Source organism: Thunnus thynnus, chromosome 1 (genome assembly GCF_963924715.1).
Source record: "Thunnus thynnus chromosome 1, fThuThy2.1, whole genome shotgun sequence".
Classification (NCBI taxonomy): Eukaryota; Metazoa; Chordata; class Actinopteri; order Scombriformes; family Scombridae; genus Thunnus; species Thunnus thynnus.
The window spans coordinates 11416937-11438566 of NC_089517.1; the positions used below are offsets into that span (position 1 = coordinate 11416937).

Sequence of the window (21630 nt, forward strand, 5' to 3'; positions counted from 1 at the left end):
ATAATATGAAAGACCAGCTCTGAAAGCGCACTGTTTGTCCTACTTTCTAAAGCTCCTGATAATACATACAACATAGCACTGACTGACTACACGCTGCTTAGGTGTGTGTCAGGGTCCTGAAACGCCTTCATGTTATGCACAATTATGCTTAATATTTAAATCACGCCTGCCGGTTAATAGATGTGGTGCCTGCATTCAGACAGAAACATACATAAATAACACTGCACAAGGTCTCTGGTCAAAGAACAAAGTATGACTAACAGTAAGTAATACAATAAAGGTATGAAGGCTGAAAATATGTATGGAAACCCAAAGCTGACATGGATAAAAATGAGATTTGTTAATTTAATTATCTCTGCCAGGTGTCGTGTGTGTATCTGTCCACAGTTAATCTTGTATACTATACTGGACGCATCAGCCTAATATATTTTGTGCACATTTATAACTGTATGTTCAAGGACCTCTCGTGGTTGCGGTGATTCACAATCTTTGAAAAACCTATTTTATAATGTCCTTCCTTATGAGCCTATCATAAAGCTTTCATCTTTTCAGAAGTCGTCGCCATTTTAGGATGTGCGTTACAACGGCGCAAAAGGCGTTTCCGGCAAACAAGGCTTACCTAATCTGTTGCAGGCCACGTTTTGGCCTTTGTCATGGCTCGAAAACTGACATCCACAGAAAAGTCTGGCCTCATCTTGAACCGGAGCATCTGCAGATTAATGCCACACCCGATAAGTTATGATCCACTAAAGTTAGACATGATAAGAGATGAATAAATCCCTCTTTTTTGTTATCTTCACCACCATCTTGACTGTACACACCTGGCGGATATCTGAGTGTACTCTCCTAGTTTTTTTGTGACAGCAAAAGAAAATTTTTGTGAAAACTGACATTAGTTTGTTTTGAGATCAAGACTATTTTTTGCTCAAGATAAAAGAGACTTGAGGGAAACACAGCAGTTAAATAAAAGAGCTCACTGGCCTTCTGTAAATGAATCATAGGTTGTGTTTCACACTGAGGGGATAAATTAATTAGCTTGTAAAAGGTGACGATGCCAAAGCAGAAAATTAATCATGTATTGTGCTACACCTGAATATATGAGTTGTCCTCAGTCAGAATATCTGTTTGAAGAACACATAAAAGCCTTTCTTTTTAAATCTGCCATTAGCAGCATGACAGCATTATTAGTTTAAATTCAATGATTTTTGGGGAATGCGGCTTTCTTTTCAGCCTGGACACTAGTGTCACGTTTTGTTCTTCATTTGTAGATTTGTGAACGGCAACATTTTACTTTTCTTTACACTGCACTATGCCAAACAAATGTTATATATATAAAAAGATGGCGAGTGTCTTCAAAGTCCAACTTTCAAGAGATGTCTACTCAGTGTTGGAAAGAAATCACATAAAACTGACTTTAAATTCATTAACATTCACAGCTTTATGTAAAACAACTCTCCATGTTGTAGGCTGAAACTTCATTATATCTAAATAAATTGGAAATACCAAAGACATAAAACACACATTATACTGCAACAAGATGTGGAAGAAGCCTTATTTCATATTTAAGTTCTGCATTTTATTATTGAGGTTTTGAGTCAAGGATATAAATAAAAAAAGTTCAGACTTCATTTCTAGACATCCTGAACATTATAAGACTTTCATTAATGTACTTAACATTGCCAGGCTCATCTTGGTTGACAAAATTATAACAATAATTAATTCATTACTACAACCTCTTTGTATTAAATTAAGAAGTTCCTCTGGAAATGACCAGATGAGTTTGCAGCATCTCATCCTGCATGTGAAGCTGCTGAGGGGACGAAATGCATTTAGTGAAACAAGTTTACTACGTTTGCTTTTGCTCTTCTAATGAAGGAAAATAGACTGGTAAAAGGTGTGCGCAGGGTCTTTTGGAGGCAATTATGTTCACCTTCAGGAGCTAAAGGTTTGGGAGTGATTCATGTCTCAACATGTACGAGTTATAACAGACGGTTGATTAAAAATGCATCTTTCCTATTCAAGCGAATTAACCTGTAAGGAAAGAAAACTGGACGTCCTTGATGCTTTAAGAGAAAATCTATGTAAACAAAGTCTTCTTATTTGACTATATTGTGTACTCTAACCACCTTTTTACAGGTTAATGAACAAATTAATAACCAGGAATGAAGCTGATGTTAATTAAAGGTTGACCAAGATAATTATGAAATGCAAATTACAAGTGAACTTATGATAGCAAGGTGCTTCCAGGTTTGGGTCTCCTCATGTCAAGACATCTAAATGTCAACCTATTAATGAAGAGACTGTTTGCTTTAAGCCATGAAAAGACTTGGGGTTGTGTCCTAAAGGTGTCCAGAGTCCTGTTACTGTGATTTTAAGCTGACTGTATCTACTTTAACTTCATGGTCACATTATGTGCAATCATGGATTTAATGAGCGGGAAGGAGCTGCTCCTCTTTCACAAGGAAAAACAAACCAGTTTAACAATCCTAAAATGTAAGAATCTGTATGAAATCTTCTCAGGATGCTGAAGAGGAGTAGTTGTAAGATTATCAAAGAATAAGGCAGGTGTTACTGCATGAAAAGATCAAATTCAACTACGTGTGTTTCTCTCAGTATTTTCAGACTTCCCCACCCCGTCTGTGACTCTCAGCCACAGGAGACGCTCGGCACTGTAGCTCAAAAAGGAAGAAATATTGCAGATGTTGGAAACTATTCTCAGGTGCGGATTTATATATATGTTTGAGGGCTGTTGAGTATTTATGGCAGCAGGATGGTGTGTGTGTGTGTGTGTGTGTGTGTGAATGACAGAGTGGCTCATTAGCGTGTTTTTAATAGTTATTGGACAACAATAAAGGTCTATGGTACAGAAGAAACTTTGTCAGGCTTTGGATGCACAGTATAAAATATTTGACAATATTTGTTAGTATGATCGATTTCATGGAATTTGTTGACAATGAGCAAATAATGTCCTCATCTTTAAAGGTGACATCATATGCTTTTTGTGATTTCCTGTTATTTTTATACTGTTATGATGTTGGATGTCCATGTGAAGTGACTGTATGCAAAAATGCTCCCTGCAAGTCAAAAGCCAGGGCTTAAGTCTGCTCTGAATGCGCGGTTTGCAAAGGTACCTCTATGTCCTCCTTACGATGACATCAGATTAGTTGTGCATGCCCACAAATGGCCGCCCGTTCCGTAACCTTTGTTGCCAAGATTGATTCGGCGCTCGAACATGTACGGATGTATTTGAGAATTTCCCCTCTTGTGTGAAGAACGGGAAAAAGAAGTGAAATCCTGCTACTACCGTTTGTTTACGAAGCCTCTGCAACCACCAGAAGTTGGGCAAGACTAACCAGGAGCTAACCAATCAGAAGAGAGTGGGCTCATCAGGAGAGGAGCCTTAAAGAGACGGGAGCTAAAACAGCCTGTTTCAGACAGAGGCTGAACCGAGGGGCTGCATAAAGGGCCAGTATAAGATAAATAATTAGTTTTTGAACTGTAAATCATGAAAAGATATCCCAGTAAAGCGCCAGAATATTAAAAAAAAGACCTGGAAATGTGCATAATACGACCTCTTTAAGATAAGAAGTTACCACCAACATACTCTTGAGCAAGGCTCTTCTTGCCCGTCTGCACAAGTGTCCAACAGGCAGAGTGATTTTGCTCACCAGCTCTAGATCTAGAAACACACTTCAATATACTGAATAATGTTTGTGACAGAATATGTTGCACTCAGAGGTCAAGGCAAAATGTAAAGCAAACAAAAAAAGTCTCAGACTTACCCTAAATTATTATGTTTAAATACTTTTTATTTCATTTGTGCATTATGGTTGGAATATGTGCGAACAAATAATTACAGAAAAGGCCATTATCAGCCAGTAATATCACAGCACACAGCAACAGGTGATCTCTGTTGTAAGCAGGCTGAAAGTAAAAAAACAAAACAAAAAAAAAAAAACAATAAATATTTCCATGAATATTGATGCTGCAGATTCATATTTAAAAATCACAGTCAATGAGTACAGAGCTCAACCATCAAAGAAACAATAAAAATTGCATGAAGAGCCTCACAGCACACCTGTTCAGAAATATGACATGTATTTTTCTTTTTGGTTTTATTTGAGTTGCTAGAATACATTAATGTTTGTATTCACTGATACATCTAAGGCCAACTTACTGTAAGCTCATGTCTTACAGATGTTTTAACAGTATGGTAGAATCTGAATTAAAGTGACACATGAATATAATGAACAATATGTGGAATAATAGAGAGTAGATATTCATCCTAAACAACTGTTGGTACTGGATCATATTAAAATCTTTCTGCTTATCATGTCATCTTATGGTGGCACTTTGCACTAACACCCTTCCCAAAGTGAAGGTAAAAGCGTATTTATGTACATTAAATTCAAAAGGCTGTGCCTCATTTTCAGTTTTCAGAGGCAAATAATGGCACCCGTGAACTTTGTGAATATGGGAGGGATCATGACACATTGCGCCTCTGCTGATTGTGTACACTCATTAAAAAAAACAAAAAAAAAAACAAAAAAAAAACAGTTCACTTCACTTTCATTAACAAACAAACAATTTGGAATGATTCAGCTCACAAACTGTACCATAGCTGCTGTAACAGAGTGAAGGATAATTAAATAAAACAAACTTAGTTGAGGTTCCTGCAGCAATAATAGAGGACTAGATATGGAGAGGGATTCCATTTGAAGGTCAATTTAATGTAGTTTATTATTATATATGTCATATATTGATCATGAATAAAATTTACGACTCGACTTCTGAACACAACAAGCAGAGGACACTGAAAAGTTTCCCTTCCACATCGTACCCTGTTTGGTTCAATTATGCAATAAGAAGTGATAACCACCAGACTGTGGTGCTGCGTCCTAATTCCACCTGACATACTGGACTGATACATTATTACACTGCATGTTTTCATGGTTTTTATAGTATTCAAGAAATTATTATTGCACTTTATAATTGTGCACTAACATGTGCACAGCTGGACAAGAAAAAAACTAAATGTTTGTCCAAAGATTTAATATTTTTGAGTGTGAAACTTTGTTTTTGGTTTGAAAGCTGGAAGAACACAAGATGAGCATGAAAGCTCTGGAGTAAGCTGTCAAGTGGATCTTGAATTGAAAACTGATTTTTTTTTTGTTTTTAAGATGTTTCTGGAGCTGCTGAACCATCGTGTTCACCAACACCACAAAAAAAAACCCCAAAAGCAACTACTTGCATCTTTGAGTATAACAAATTTTGTATATTCAGAGATGATAATAATTAAAATAATAAATTGTGAAAGTACTTAGATTCAGTATGGAGTATGGACTTGGGACACAGCTTGGGTTTTCCTCACACATGCAGTGTTTCCTCCAGGACGAGGGTCAGTTACACACAACAGTAAATGTTTAATGTTTAAGTGGCAGAAATTCTACATACGATGCTAGAAAACCATACTGATGAAAAAAAGGGGTCTCACATTAGGGTTGTTTATGCAAATATATGACACATTTTGATGCAGAGTTCCGAAACTGTGAAAGACACGCTGGCGCAATGTGTAATTGTGCTACAAACAACAACAACAACTGTGTTCTCAGATTTAAATTACAGTCAAAAACCAGTGATTGAATTCTACCATCTGTGTGTTTCCTCATCATTTAAAGAGGACAAAAGCACATCTAACAGGGAACTGAAGAAACTACAAATCACATGTTAAAGAAAAATCGGTGCTCTTTTACTGTTTGCCGTTACATTCTTTTTCCAGCGATGATCACATTGTACACATCGCGTTACTGTAGGCTGCTTTTACTTGGCCTTTGTGGAAGAAACGGCATTTAATTGCACTTGAGTGCTACACATTCCATCAGCTGCACATAAAGACCTTGTCAAAGCATTCGTCGTCACTTAATCCATTACGTTTGCCTCAGTCATGGGATATAATTCACCATTTGGCTCGTCAATGGTCTTTGGTGTTTAGTGCACTGCATTAATGTACTCCCTTTATAGTTTATCAACTGATCTCATTAGGCAATGCAATATAATATTGTTATTTCTGTACAGTTCATGATATAGCTTACTAAAGTAAGGATAAAACAAGTATTTAAAATGGAAAAAAAGTGTTGGTTTATAAGGGGAAGAAGAGTTAGGATCTCTGTTACGTTACTAACCGTCCATACTTTCTCTTACTCTCAATGGTTTGTAAGAAAAAACAAAAAGCTAAAGAGTGTGTGTGGAGATCTGCCTGTAATAGTTGATTCAGTAGGTGTTCACCATCAGGCATGTCTGCGCAAATGGAAAGAAAAGCAACTGAGTAGAAACTGGTTTAAATGAAAAGAAAACCTCTGGTTCCTTCCGGTGAAGGTGAATGTTAGTAACATTATCAATCAAGAAAAGACTGTGGTCAATATTTCATTCCAGTCTAACACTGCAGTGCTGCTTTCGGACTCACTGGTACTTGTTGGGCTTGTTGTTCACTAACACAAACACCCCTTTAGACAAAGAGACAAGAGCTTTGAATCCATTTATTCTCCAACCTCAAGGTTTGGGAATAACTGGGTACTCTAGTCCAGGCATTGGAAAATAGGTACATTTTTGGGGGAAGCCTTGCTATTACAATAACAACCTACGTTTGCTGAGGTAATAAATTATACCACTGGTAAAACAGGCACACACATGGGCAGTTACTCACAGGCAAAAACCTTAACATTCACTAGAGGGCTGTCAACAGTAAAGCACAAGACGGTTGTTTGAGATACCATCCCAGAAACAGAGCACAACTCTGTCAGCGTATTGTAGTCTTAAACTGTGAAGTTATTTATAGTCACTAATCCTTTAATTCGGGACCGTTTACCTCCGTTCATCACATCAGGATGCTCACTGCATTTCTGTTTATTCCCGGAAAAAAGCGTGGGGACGAAGCCGCGGATGGAGACCCACGCTGGGAAGAATTTGCTCTCTGCACTTTTTTGGATGCAGAGATTAATATTCAGTTCAAAGGGTGCGAGCTCTTCATCGTCGCGGCGCAAAAGTGCTGTTAAATGAAGAGTTACTCACATGAAGTCTTAAACATCTAGTGATTTTTGTCCATGTACATAAAGTCCTTTGTACAGTGCATATTGACGTACTTGACCCCGAAGCGTTTGATAAGTGTTCAAGGTTCGTGGTCAAACATCACCGTCCATCTTGGGCGGACGTCAGGAGGACGTCAGATGCGTCCCTGAGCCTGCTGCGCTCGTCTCTCCTCCAAACAGCGACAAACCCACATCGACACGACCTCTGCGTTTCCATCATTAAACTGTATGATGAAGGAATGATCCTAAAAATAAGAGAGAAGAAGAAGTTTTAATGAAGAAAACATTTGACAAGTTTGAATTTTTAGGGGCTGCAACTAATTGTTTTCATAATAGTCATCGATGAATTGTTTGGTCTATAAAATGGTAGAGAATGGTGAAAAATGTCTGTCACAATTTTCTTACGTCTTCCAATTGAAAAAATTCTCACATTTTAGAAACTTGCATGAATGAATAAATGAAAGCTACGTGTATTTTTTGAGGCACTGATGTCTAATGTATTTAGTATTGTGGAGGGTTTTAAGTAAATGTATTATTGGTGTTTTCTAAATGTTATGTTGGGTTCATCTACAAATGTAACCTGCAATATCATGAAGTTTAGCCTTTGGGGCCTTAAGCATTTATTTTATAGTAATCTACTCATTTAATGTAAACATTAGATGCATTATTAGGTACATTTATGACTGTTACTATATAGAGTGTTTTACATCTCTGTCTCCATGTATGATATTGGAGACCGTCATATAATAAATTGATGTTTGGTATCCATGCTTTCCTACTGCACTTGGAGAATGTATTTGGTTGCAGGTTTACAGTCGCTCCTTATTTAAGACAGCCTCTCATTGTCATAAACTATTCGCCTGATGAAGATCTCACACCGAAACGTTGCAAATAAATGTATCACCACAGATTAGACAGTCTGCAGGAGTTTGGTTGCAACTTTAGAAGCTTGAACTAGGAAATGTTATGTAACTGTGAGTCAATGACATAAACGATTAATAGATTATCGTTGACTAATATCAGCTCCAGTAAGTTTTGGATTTAGATTTTGAAGAAATGGCGCAATAAGTGTCTCCAAAGATTTTAGTTGAATCACAAAATTCTGAATTTGCAACATGAAAAATAAACCTCTAAATAAAAATGGATTGAAAATCTTGAGACTTATATACAAAGACCAGGTGTTTTTTTCTTTAAAACGGCTGAGCATAGCCTGAAATAATAAAGTTAGACAACAGAATTTGTATTTCCAAAAACAAGTTCAAAATTGTACTTAAATGGCAAATTTTTAAATTTATTTATTCAATCAGATGTTTCTGAGTTAGGCGCTTTAATATCTCTGTTGGCACTAATCTTTTTCCATCCACCTGACTTCAGAATAACTACGACAAACTGAAGCAGCGATAAAAATAGTCAACACAAATAATGAGCTTTCTCATAAAAGTGAGAAATTATATTCTAACAGCTATTAAAAATTGTTTATAACCATAGTGCAATATTTTTTATTATCACTTTTATTATTAACAGATTGAAGCTGCAAACATTTCAGCAGCTTTATGTGAAGTGTGCTGTTCAGTTTTACTTGTATAATTATTCTAAATCATTAGTCAAGAAATAATAATAAAATACAAATAAATTAAACAGGAACGTCGTTAAACACTCTTAAATATTAAAGTCAAACAGATTTGGCTTTAAGTGCAAAATGTTTCTGTGATGGCTTGTCAGGCCGTTTTAAAGAAATGTGTTTGGAGTTTATTGATCTACGTGAGTCATAACAGGTTGTAAAATGAGCTTTGTCATAAAATGTATCAGCAAAAACACAACAAAAAACTTCTGGTCAACCACCTAAAAAGATGTAATAACAAATGCTTTTGTATCTGATGTTAATTTGTCTTCTTGAGGTAGATATATCACAATATCTGTTTGATTTTCATCAGTGGTGCCGGTAATCGAGCTCAGACACGATGCTCTCTGCTGATTGGTGGCTCATCACGTTTATTAAATGCTGGTAGAGTTCACTTGTTACTGCTGCAGGACTGAAACAGAGATGTCACATGTGATATCTCAATGACAACAGTCCCAATCACCCGCCTCATCTGGGAGACTTTCCAGACCTGAGCAAGAGGTCACAGAGGTCACAGAAGGGGTCAAAGGCGAGAGGGGAAGAGGTTGTAAATGAGACAAGTCAACTGAAGCTGACCATGAATTTTATTTGTGGCGTCTAGCTGGCAAATTAGTTAAACAACATTGTGTCCGGCCAGTTGAAATTAACTTGTCAACACTGATTTTAACAATATCTGCTCTTAACAGCAACCAGAGACCGTCACCATTGTACATGGCTAATAGGAGGCTGTCTCGAACTAAAGGCCGGAGTACGCTTGAAGCGAACTATATCGTACAATGTGTCGTCAACCTCATCTACAGGTAAAAGCCCTTACAGCTGTTCGAAATGGTTGCAGGGTAAAAAATGTGAGGCGTGAGACATGATAAAATCATTCAAATTTGGATCACAACGCACACCTCATGGTGTTGCACTTGGTTATACATACAGAAACTAACAAAAGTAGCTGTGTGAAAAACGAGAGCATGAAAGTGCAAACTATGCACACTTTTTCCACCTCTGCACACCTGGCCAGTGTGGGAAAGACTGTTCTATTGTCGGTTTTGGAGAGTTATAGAAACAGTTGAAAGGTGTGAGAGGAAGGCCTTTCAGACACGGTTCGACTATCTGACAGGAAATATATGAAGCATACTGACGCCTTAAGATGCTGACTCACAAAAGAGGGATTTGAGTTTTACTGAGATGCTGCATGTAAATTCAGAATACAACGATGTCTGAAAAACAAATGAAGACTTACAGAGGAGTTTGAACAAGTGAATTAATAAGAACATTTTGTTTCACATGCTCATAAAACCACAAAAACATTCCCAAACATCTTTTACAATCATTCGAATGAGCTTTTCAGCACTGCAAGTAATATTGTCAATATGCAAAGCTTGCAGAATACTATTAACGCCCCTCTGTAACAGTGACATAATGTAAATAGTTTGTCTCAGATGTTTGACGTGTAAAAGTAATTTCAAGGTGAGTATTGTTGTTCTCAGCTGTTTCTTCTGTGGTGGCGCAGTGTTCAACCCCCCCCAGCAACACCCAAACTGGTGCAGACAATGTAAGATTAGAAACAAAGTGGGACAGGCTCCTGCTTGTATCGTCCTCGTCCTTTTGCAGAAACTAAATCACATGACAGGTAAATACAACATAATAAGTTAAAAGGACAACTTTGTAAGTTTGTAGCACCACAGTTGAAATCTACCAAAATCAAATTGACTTATGTGTGACGTCAATTCTTTCTTTGACTACTACAATCACCACGTGTTTAGTCTGGTGTCGTTTTATATTTTCCACACATTCCACTGTGCTCCGATCCTGCACAAACTGTGGAGAGTTGTGAAGGACTGGGGGGAGCCCCATCAATCCTGTTGTCCTTCTAATGGGCAGCTGGGGTTAACACAGTCTGAGGTTAATTACTCTCATATCAGTGTGTGCGAGTGTGTGTGTGTGTGTGTCAGTATGAGACGGGTGGAGTGGACGCTCCTGGGTGCCCCGATGTGCTGAATACTCATCTCATCAATCATTCTTCCTTGCCTCAGTAGAGAGGGAGTGATACAGAAATAAAGGAGGAAGTCCTGGGTGATGTTTTTAAAATCCAGCGCTCCACCTCTGCTCTAGAAATTAACCCTGACAGGCCGTCGACGTCTGCTGGAATTTGACCTGGATGAAGGTGCGTCGCTTTGGCTTGGCATACCACACTCACACCACACAATCACACATCCCAAGACGCCGTAGAAACAACATTAACTAACACTTTCTATATTTTTCACCTGAAGCTGTCATTCAGATTCAGCTGATCTTTCTTTTCTCTCTCTATTTATCCTTCAACTCAGTAATTATTGCCACCTGGTTGAAAGTAGTTTTGTGAATAATGTAAAACAATGACTGAGATAAAAAAGGTGAGAAAAGAGAGAAGTACAGAAAGCCTACGGGAGAGATACCAGTTAAACCAGAAAGTGAAACAAGACAAAGTTATAGTAAACTTATCTTTTGATGAGGTTGTTTGTCAACTGCCGTTTCCAAGATGAAGAATGAACTTTCACTCTCAACTTTTAAGCCATGAACAAAAAACAAGCACACACAAAAATGGAAATTTGAACATTTGTAATTCTATGACAAATGGTCAAACTCCATCTGCCTTCAATTGTGTGATTTGATTGAAAGCTATGGAACAGTTACTAAAAGTACAAACAATTTTTTTCCCTTGGTCCCAATTTCATTGTGCTTACATACTGAATTAAAAACAGCCACTCACATTTCACCATACACTACTGACATTTTCCAGAGCTGCACAATCACCAATACATTGCAGATATCAAGCATGTTTGATATCGACTGGACTTGATCCAGCTGCACTTCATGGCTCTGTGATCTTTCTTACTGGTTTCTTTGTCACAGACTGGATACGTCTATGAGCTGTGAGCAGTGGAAGTTTTGGTCCTGAAGAGGAAAAAACTATTAACTATTTCACAAGAATAAAGTTAAAATTTGGAATTTTGTATAGCAGAAAAATTTGTTTATCTGCGCGTGACCCCTCTGGGTTATCCTGTGACCCCTGGGGGGGCTCCTGACCTTTCGGTTTGATGGACACACAAACACACACAAAGTCGTGTTTCATCTCTTTAGAGGACATTACATTGACTTTTTTCCTGGAGACTAACCCTAAAACTAACCTTAGCCCTAAACCAAGTCTTACCCTAAAAATTTAATCACTGACATTATGGGGACTTGCTTTTTTGTCCACAAAAGGGAGGCGATCGAGTCCTCGCAGCTCGACTGTGTAAACAGATCTACGTCCCCACAACATGAGTAATTAAAGTGCGCACACACGCATAATCGAATAATTAAATTACCTGCAACTTAAATTAAATATGGAGACTGTAAGGTAAGAGTTATAAATACAAAGTGAATAACTACTCCTTAGTTAGGTCATTGAAGGTGTTCTGACTTCCTGCTGTAGCGGTGTGTGGACAGAGGTGAGATGGGGGAAGGACTCATTTAAAAGTTACATTAATCACCGTCTGGCCACATCAAAATGGGATAATCACCTGCAACTGTGCTGCTGAAACAGAAATGGCTTAAACCCAGGGGAAATTCTACCTAACTCTTTAATTGTTTGAAGCCTTTGAAGGGTCTGTTTAATCTAAGATTAATTTATGCAGTTTTAAATAACTCTATGTATGATTAATACGCTCAGAAGAAATTAAAACGAGTTTGAGGCAATTATAACAAGAGACTGGTCATCACCTCATTAGAATAGTGTTGGAAGAAACATGGTGTGTGTGTGTGTGTGTGTGTCAGTGTGAGCGTGTGTGTGTAAGAGAGAAGGGTGAGGAGGTAGATAGAATAACTAGGTCTTTACAGATTTACATGCTAATCACTAGCTCCCTCTGGAAACTGCTTGGCACTGGCAGGTGTGTGTATGAATGGTGAAAAGTGTGTGAGCACTTTGGCCAATCTCAGTTCACAGAGAATGCAATGAAACTTCTCTTAGGGAGCGTTATAATGCTGTTTCCCCTCTAAACTTAATGATCCAAGCATCTAACGCTACTTTCAAAACTATCTGCTGCCTTCAAAAATGTCTGCATAGTAAGGGAGAGCTTTTTCCAGATATTCACCAATAAATGAGCCAAAACACTAAATGTTAGCCACCGAAATGGAAAAAGGTATAAAGAAGGACGGTAAAATGTGCAAGAGCATCACTGATTTCATGGGCTAGTTTAGTCCCCAACCAAGTATATAAAAGTGAGCGCAACAATGCTCGTCCACCACAACAGCAGCCCTGGTTTACTGTCTAGCTGGAGAGTTTCTGGCTTTGCTGTGCTTGGAGATCATACCATGTTTCTGAACTAACAAATCCTACTGGCTGGTCACAATCATGGAGAAGTGGACAGTGGGCAGGAGAGGGTAAACATCCACAAGTGTTTTGATCTTGTTGAAGCTCACTGCCAACAGCTGAAACAAAGTGGTTGGCAATTAGCAGAAAGACGTGAGAGTCTACAACCCCCCCCCCCCCCCCCCCCTCAAGACCAACAACAGTTAGCTGTGACCAGGACTATAGTTTTTCTGTATATTTGGAGAAAACAAGGTCAGACTGGGACAAAAAAAACCTAAACTTTTTACACAGACCGGCCCAGGCTAATAATGCAACCGGCCCACCAGTCGGACTGGCTCCTGATGGCCAGTTCGACTCTGGGAGAAAAAAATGTTAAAAAGTCATATGAAATGAATAAATATCTTAAAGAGCTACTTACTGATATTCTTAGTTCTAAAAATCCATTGGAGAAACCAATACATTCCTGTCTAATCATCAATTCACGGATAAACTGACCAATTAACCTTCCTAAACAATGGGACTAGCTTGCTTTAGCCACAATATTCATTGCTGTCTATTTTCATGTCATACCTGAAAAAAAAGGATGATTCACAAAGAAAGAGACTTTCTTTATGCATATGCCAATATGGATTTTTATGTGAAGGAAAAAAAAGGTACAAGGTCTAAACATCAATTTGATTGTCATTTCAACTTCAGCTATTATTCAAAATGACGTGACAGTGGTGCAGCGGTGCCATACTGTAGTGTACCACTATGTGTGAATGGGGTTCATGTCAATGAAGACCCAAGGGTGAAATGTGAAAACACGTGGAAGCGGAGGTGCTGACAGGAAAGTTTAAGGACATCAGTGATTTTGACAAGAAGAACCCTGAGGAAGTGCGATGATATGTAAGCATGCATGTGAAAATCCTTTTTGCACATATAGCAATGTAAACGTAAAGGCGGCTAATCCTCAGAAATTAAAGCTTACAAAGTTAAGTTTGACATACATAATAACTAAACTTTGTACAAGACATCACACACATGAATCATTACCAAAAACTACCCATACTGTATGGATGATTAAATGTGTAATATAGTCAATATCACTCTCTTATGCCTGACAGTATTGCTGTAAAATACTGCAATAGCATTGAAAATACAATATCATACAACACCTCTTTTTAAATAGATAAAAACCAAGTCAATAAAGACAAACACAGTATTTGTTCCAGGGTTTAGGAGGTTCATAAACTTGTAAATAAGCTAAGTAAGTGGCTTGATCAGCTACTTTTATTTATCCAAAATGAATACAATAAATTAGACAATCTGCCAGTCCACTGCCTTATATCATGCATGTGTGTCTCAACATTAGTGAGTCACTAAGTCAGTCAGTCAGTGACATTAAAGGACGGGTTCACAATTATTCAAGTCTGTCTTAAAACAACAGTCGTGTGCCCAAATGATGATGATATGCATGCAGATATCACTGTTTTAGGATAGGTTCACAATGAAACACATAATTTTGAAACAATAGTCAGGTGCCTGTATGAACATTGAAACAGGTTTTTCTTGCTGTAATCATTCCTCCTGTTCATACTGACCAGTAGAAGATCCCTTCATAATGCACTTACAATGTAAGTGATGGGGGCCAAAATACGCAGTCCTCCTTCTGTGCAAAAATGTACTTAAAAGTTTATTTGAAGCTAATATGAAGCTTCAGCCGTCCAAATTAGTCAACTCAAGTAGATATCTTTCAACATAACGGTGATTTTAGTGCCAAAGTCCCTGTTTTTGTTACTATTAAATCCTTTAAGTCCTTTTTAATTGGCTTATTCAGTAGTTTGTCCCAAAAACACTGACCACAGAAAGACAGACAAGCACATACATTTCTGTAGTTTCAAAAAACTGCATTTAAAATCAAATAGTTTACTGGCTCATCTGAGACATTCAGGCTCTTATGGCTGTGGACAAATGCATATCGTCTTATATCATTAAATTGGAATGAATGGAATATTCAATTAAGAAGCAACCCAAGAAACTGTGGGTGGCATTGGATCGAATTACTGCACGTTGACATGTTTTCATGGGAGATGTAGCATGGATAACTAGTAACCAGTCAGAGTTTATTTGCTGGTAATAAGAACCACAGTTTACAACAGTGTTTGATACTATTGTCGTAGTAGTGAAAACTTGATGCTACCAAGCTTCCGCCTGTATCTATGTGTGTGTGTGTGTGTGTGTGTGTGTGTGTGTGTGTGTGTGTGTGTGTGTGTATCTGTATTTGTGTGTGTGTTAGTCTGTAACTAGATTCGGGGACAGTCAGAGGCAGGAGGGGTTCCTTTGTGAAGAACCGAGGGGCTCATCTGGTGTGTCTGGGGTTGAAAAGGGGCTAGGAAATTTGTCTCAGTGTGTATGTCTGCCTATGAATAGTAAAGCAGAATAGGGGGGCTGCATTGACAAGGGTGCTAAAAGGCTGCGTGAAGGCTGCCGGCTAGGGAATGAGGGACGATGAGGGAGAGAGGGGGGAGGGAGAAATGAAATGTCCATCAAATCACAATCAAAGAATATAAGGGTGTGGGATGATCAGTCTTGTTTTTCTTCCCCTCATAGACACAAATGAACTAAAGCAAAAATAAGCAAACTGATTCACAAAATAATGCTGCACCATTTATATTTTGTGATGCGTATCAAATAATATAAAGCTAAATGTAATGTGCCCTTTTTGTCCTAAAGCCTAATAAATGAGCCAATAGGTGCAGCACACATACTAGGTGGAGGTGGACTTGTATTGACGGAGCAGGAAGAGGAGAAAGCAGCCTGTTTAGAACCAAAACCAAGAAACATCAGCTGCGGGTATTTAGTGATGACCCGTTTTGTCTAACGTCCTGGGAGCAGGCCAATGGAAAGTCTCCTCAACTGACCAACGTCATTAGCTTATGATGACCAGATAGGGTGTCCACAATGAAAAATGCATTAGTAGTATAAGTAGAGAAAAAGACACTCACTTTCCTCTCTGATGGCTCATCATGTGATTCTTTACATAAGAGGGGACTCTTAGTGGCTAACTTAATGACAAATAGATTATGAGTCATGGTGTAAAACATCTGGGCTCAGATAACCTCAACACTTCCATCTCCATCTCCATTTCCAGTGTTGGTTTCATGGTTTCAATGTACAGTACGAGCTACTAATTTACAGTGGAAACAGCTCATTAAATTGACATACTGTATATCACTAACTTCACAGTGGGAACACAGTAATAGGTAATTTCTTAAGCTAAAAACTAAACATCATAAAAACCAGTAACTTGATAGCTCACTTAAATGAGACAGTAATGACTAAATATGTGTCAATCAATCAAATCAATTCAACTATGGGATTTAGTAAACAGGAAAACTACTTTTCATTTCTTCTATCGTCTGTGCAGCTGACTTTGGCGAAAAGGACACAGAGAATTTTTAGTTTGTTTAATTTAATTTTGCCTCAGTTTAACACTTAATAGACAATGGTACAAAACTGTTTGAAAACCAGTTTGATTCTGGGAGTATTAGAGGATGTTTTTGTGAGATGTTCAGAGCAACAATGAAGCAATCATTTTAGAATTCATGAATTAACACCTCGCCAAAATTATCAAATTTGAAATGTTTTATCAAGTCCCCAAGTAAGTGATTATTCCTAAGGTCTCTAATGTTAACGTTGGCTTCAATAAACATGTTTAGACCATCATACAGCAACCACCTGACAGGCCACTGGGGCTGTTTTAACATGGTGACATGATAGTGCTATTACACTGACACTGAAAAGCCCCTGCCATAGTGCACCACTGTGAAGCCTTAGTTGGGTAAAATTACAATAAATTCAATTGGATAAAATCTTAATAATACTAATAATAATAATAAACAAAGCATCTAATACAAGTAGTTGTAACACAATGTGAAAAGCTTCAGGAACAAAGCCCATCAAGAGCAGGCACGCAAACAAACAGCAGCCCTTTAAAGAACGTCTAATAGGATAAAATCCCAGTGACAATAATGACATCAATAAAAGCTATACCAGTGATTAGAGAAGCTACATGCTGAAACCTGATGAGCAAACTAGAGCTGCTAGATGAGATTGTATGGTCATAAAATAACATTATTTGCTCAGCGTCTACACCTATTGTGTGATTTCCCGCATTTACCTTCCAGGAGAAATGAGTTGCAAAGATAAAAACTGAGAGCAAATGGTGGCACTTTCTGTACAGCAGAGAGAGAGGGGAGAAAGGGGGAGATGTGGCTGGGTGCATTAACATACAGATAGAATAGGTAAAGAGTTTTAATGTACTCAGGAGGCTGGGGGAATGGAGAAGTAGAGTGAGAGGTGGGGAGGAAAGAGGGAATAAGGAGGAGGAGGAGAGAAAGACAATCAGCAGGCTGGTACCACAAAGGCAGGGATCCATGACCTTATATCTCAGTTCATCATAGGCAGAGGAGAAAATGAAAGGCCTACAGGAGGACTAAAATATAGGTAAAGGAAAGACAAAAGGGATGGAGGGATAGCGAGAGTCAAAAAAAAGACAAAGAGAGATGTGTGAAAATGTTAAAGAAGAGCACCGGGATGACAATGAATATAAAGGAAGTGGGGCAAAGTAGGAATGTGAAAGAGGGAGAGAAAAAAAACACTGACAGGAGCAGTGCTGTGAACTACGATGATCCGTAGCATTTAAAAAAACCAGAGAAGGAAAAAACAAGTGTATAATTGAAAGGGAAGCAACATATAGTGATGTAGGAATAGTAAAGTCATTGTAACACTGATGCTTCGCAACAAAGAAGGAAATGAAAACACAGCCTGAAACCCAAACAAACTTCTAAAGAGAGGATCTTTTTTTGTTAAATTAAGCAACAGAGATGCTTTCTTGTTGTTAAAGATGGTTTGTGTGCTTGATGCTGCAACACATGCATCACAGAGACGTTCATTTCTCCAACTGTTTCAACCTGCTATGTACTGTTAAAGAGTCTAGAAAACAACACTGCTCACATGTTAAGTATCGTTTTTGTACTGAATCTTGGGCCTTTAATTCATTCTTGAGGTTAAAGTCCCAATCAAATCCACCTTCAGCTGGCACAACAAATTGTCATTCTTTCTTTTTTTTTATTTGTACCATAAAAACACAACAGTCAAGTCCAGTCAAGTCAATTTTATTCATAGCCCAATATCACAGATCACAAATTTGCCTCAAGGAACTTTTAAGAGAAAACAAAATAAGGACTCTACTCATTACCTTTATATAAAATCCCTTTTAGGGTGCTACTATTCATGAGCAAAGATCCATTGAATACTAATAAATAGAGTAGCAACAGTTAGCTTGCACACACAAACGTTTTGTGTTCTGTCTACTTCGATGTGTGTTTAACCGACCTCTTTGCGAGTTACTCAACTTTTAAGACTTTATTTTAACTGAAAGTTTAACTATTGTCTGTTTTAGGGGGTATCAGAAAGTTCTACATGTTTTCACTTATTCTGCTTTGCCTCAGCTTGTAGGCTACTCACAATGAAATTTGCAGACAGACACAATTGGTATTGAACCTTATCAGAACAATCTTCTTGATAGCTGACATTAAGCCATGGAGATATTCTGAATTGTTAAATTGCTGTTAGAGAACATTATATACTGTACAATTATGTATATTGTAGTGTAGTGAAGCACTGGATAATTGGGTTTACAGAGTGTACTGGATCATTGTGTTCATATATCTGGGGGAATAAATTGCCTATTCATTGGTGAAGGTCTGATAAATATTGGTAACTGATATTCAGTGTAACCCTTGTCCTTGCATTTTTATGTTGGAATGAAGATCTGGCTGTGAAAACATGTCATGGAGGACACAAGAAACTGCACTGTGAAAAAGCTCATAATTAATTGTCAACTATTCATATTCTTCCTCACAGAATGAATACAAAAGCAGTCCACAAGAAGTGTGGATTCAGAAATCAGCCAAACTAAGAGGAAATAGGTAGATTCTTGTATCAAACTAAATACAATATCCACTCCTGGAATGATTATATAGATAGACTTTGACAACATATCGTTTGGAGTAGAAGGTGTCACTCAACAAACAATAGAAGTTTAAGGTGAAGATGGCATAAAAACAAGTTGAACTTCCCCAAAATAAGGAGTGCATGTTCTCAAGAGAACCATTTATGTCTTGAGGCATTAATTCCCAATGAGTGTCTAGCCAACATTTCCCTTTAGTCCTCCTTATTGGTGGGAGACTGACAACATGCAATCTGTTAGCAGCTCTGCATTTACACCCTCCAACCCTCCGTCCCCACAACACAAACCTTCACCCCTCGTCTCTCTGTGGACCTAACTGTCGCTGTCCTTGGTCCTAACACAGACACCAGAGTGTGTTGCAACTCTTAAAAGGCAGTTTGTGCAAACTGCTGTAGCCTTGTGTGCTAATGTCAGAGCAGAGAGGCATATGGTGATGTTCATAAACCAGTCAGACACGCTGACAGGGAGAGATGGAACTTAATGTCTATAAAGGAGTACAAGGTAGACACTACTAGGGAGTCTGCTACCTTATTTATAAAACTCAATTGTATTGTAATAGAATCACAGTGTCTTACAACACACAAGTCTAACTCATTAACTTAGCGGCCGTTATTAATAAGACAGAATAAAATCACAGTTACCTTATTCATGTTGAGCCCAAGTGACAGCCAGTGAAAATTAACATTAAGAAACTATTTAACAGACACCTCAAAGCACACACAATGGTACAAACTACTTTATATTAAGCCAGGTAGAAATTATACCATGATTATTAGACGTTTAGATGATTTTTTTAGGTTTAATCTTTACATTAATAATAGTGCACATGTTTTACTGGCACCTCAGTAAAACCTGTAACAATGGTATTTTTTGCAATTCAGACACTATTAACCCTAACTGTATGCGTAAAGATACTTGGGCCTCTTTTCCCGCCAATGATCGATCTTAGAGGTTAAGAGCGCTTTCTAAGAGTGTTTCTATGAACGCTCTTAAATTTCTACGCTCATTACCCAAAGCAGTACTTTAGCATGTGTGCAAGCACAAGCTGTTAAGAGCTTGTCAGCTGTCCGTGGTGCTGAAGATGATGCTGAACACATTTTAAATAACTCGGCGTATTTAACTGTCCGTAAGCCGTGCTATATATCAAAAATATGTAAAATCACAAAGCATAAGGGTAAATGACATAAAGAAATGTTTTATATAAATGTGATCTTTGATTGATTTACCGGCTGCTCGAAGCAGATGTCACTTCAAAGCTCATATTTAACCTAGAACAAAGTAGTGGTGGTTCCTGAGTTTCATCAATATGTACATCATCTATTGTGATTGTCATCATTTCTGTATTAGGCCAACAGCAATATAAGCACAAGGCAAACAACATATGCACCTAAAGTAAAAAAGAAAAGAGAAGATATGGAAGCTGAAAATATGCCATCAGGAAAGTTGCATTTCAGTTGGAGGAGATAAATATATTAGACAAGAAGATTGAGAGAAGGACACTGACAACAGAAACTGGTAGCTCAATTGTTGAATTGATATGTGTGTGTTAGTTTAGATTTATTTTCTTATTTCGTAATTTAAACATACAGCTATTTGATCCCTGTATGTTTAGCAAATGTGCAAAAGCTTGAAGATGAGATTCTCTCAATAAAATACAATGTAAACGTTAACATGAGAATCCCTAAATGCACTCTTCTTCTTTACTTTTGTTCTTTCATGTACAAAGAAATAATCAGGATTAAGTTATACAATTTAAAATTTTAAACTGATTTATCTACATACAGTTTTTAGAATCTCTGAATGTTACTTCATTTGTGCATGGTATGAGCAATTATATAAACTTTTGACCTGAAAATGTTTATAAAACACAGTCTGGGATTGGCTCCACCAGCCGTTGATCCTGAAGAGTACATATTGCACAGGAAATGGATGGATGGATTGTCAGACTATGTGAGTTAAATATTTCCCATCCAATTATTTGAGTGAGGACATACAGTACCAGTCAAAGGTTTAAACACACCTTCCCATTCCCTTGAATTAGACAGTGTCCAGACTTTCGACTGGTACTGTACATACACCATGTCAAAAGCTATTCAACATAGCCTGAAAGAGTAGTAATAATGCAGAAAAAAAAATCATGGAAAAATGACAAAAAGGGAAAAGTAATTTATATTAAATTGTAAAACTGACCTAGTGCTTTACATTTTTTAATGAAATAAAAAAAAACTGAGACTGAACTGTCTCTTTCTGTGTCTCCAATTTGCAGGTGAGGCATGATGTTAAAATGAATGATGAAGTCTACATGTTGTTTGGCATACTTTCTTACCAGTACATGCACAAAGACAGGCAGGCAGACACACACACACACACACTTAAAATAATTTCCTTTTGTCCGTTGCTCAAATTTTCATTAGGCTATAAAATTTAATTTTTGTAAACTAGAATTATTTGACTCTTTTGCAGCTGCTAGACCTGATTCATTCAGGTTGGGTCCAATGCGGTGAATTGAACAAATTATTGAAAAAAATTATTGAAGTAGGTCTCAATCCTACCTCAAGGTTTCACACTGACCTCTCTCTGACAT

General features: G+C 37.7%; 1 protein-coding gene across 2 annotated transcripts in view; it reads right to left on the reverse strand.

The window, feature by feature from the left end:
- Positions 1–3788: 3788 nt before the first annotated feature.
- Positions 3789–21630, reverse strand: part of map2k5 (mitogen-activated protein kinase kinase 5) — a 65621-nt gene continuing 47779 nt past the window's right edge. For both annotated transcript variants that reach the window (XM_067584333.1, XM_067584351.1), the window contains one exon: positions 3789–7330. In XM_067584333.1, the coding sequence (XP_067440434.1) occupies positions 7220–7330 (111 nt within the window). In that variant the 3' untranslated portion in view covers positions 3789–7219. The remainder of the gene's footprint in view (positions 7331–21630) is intronic.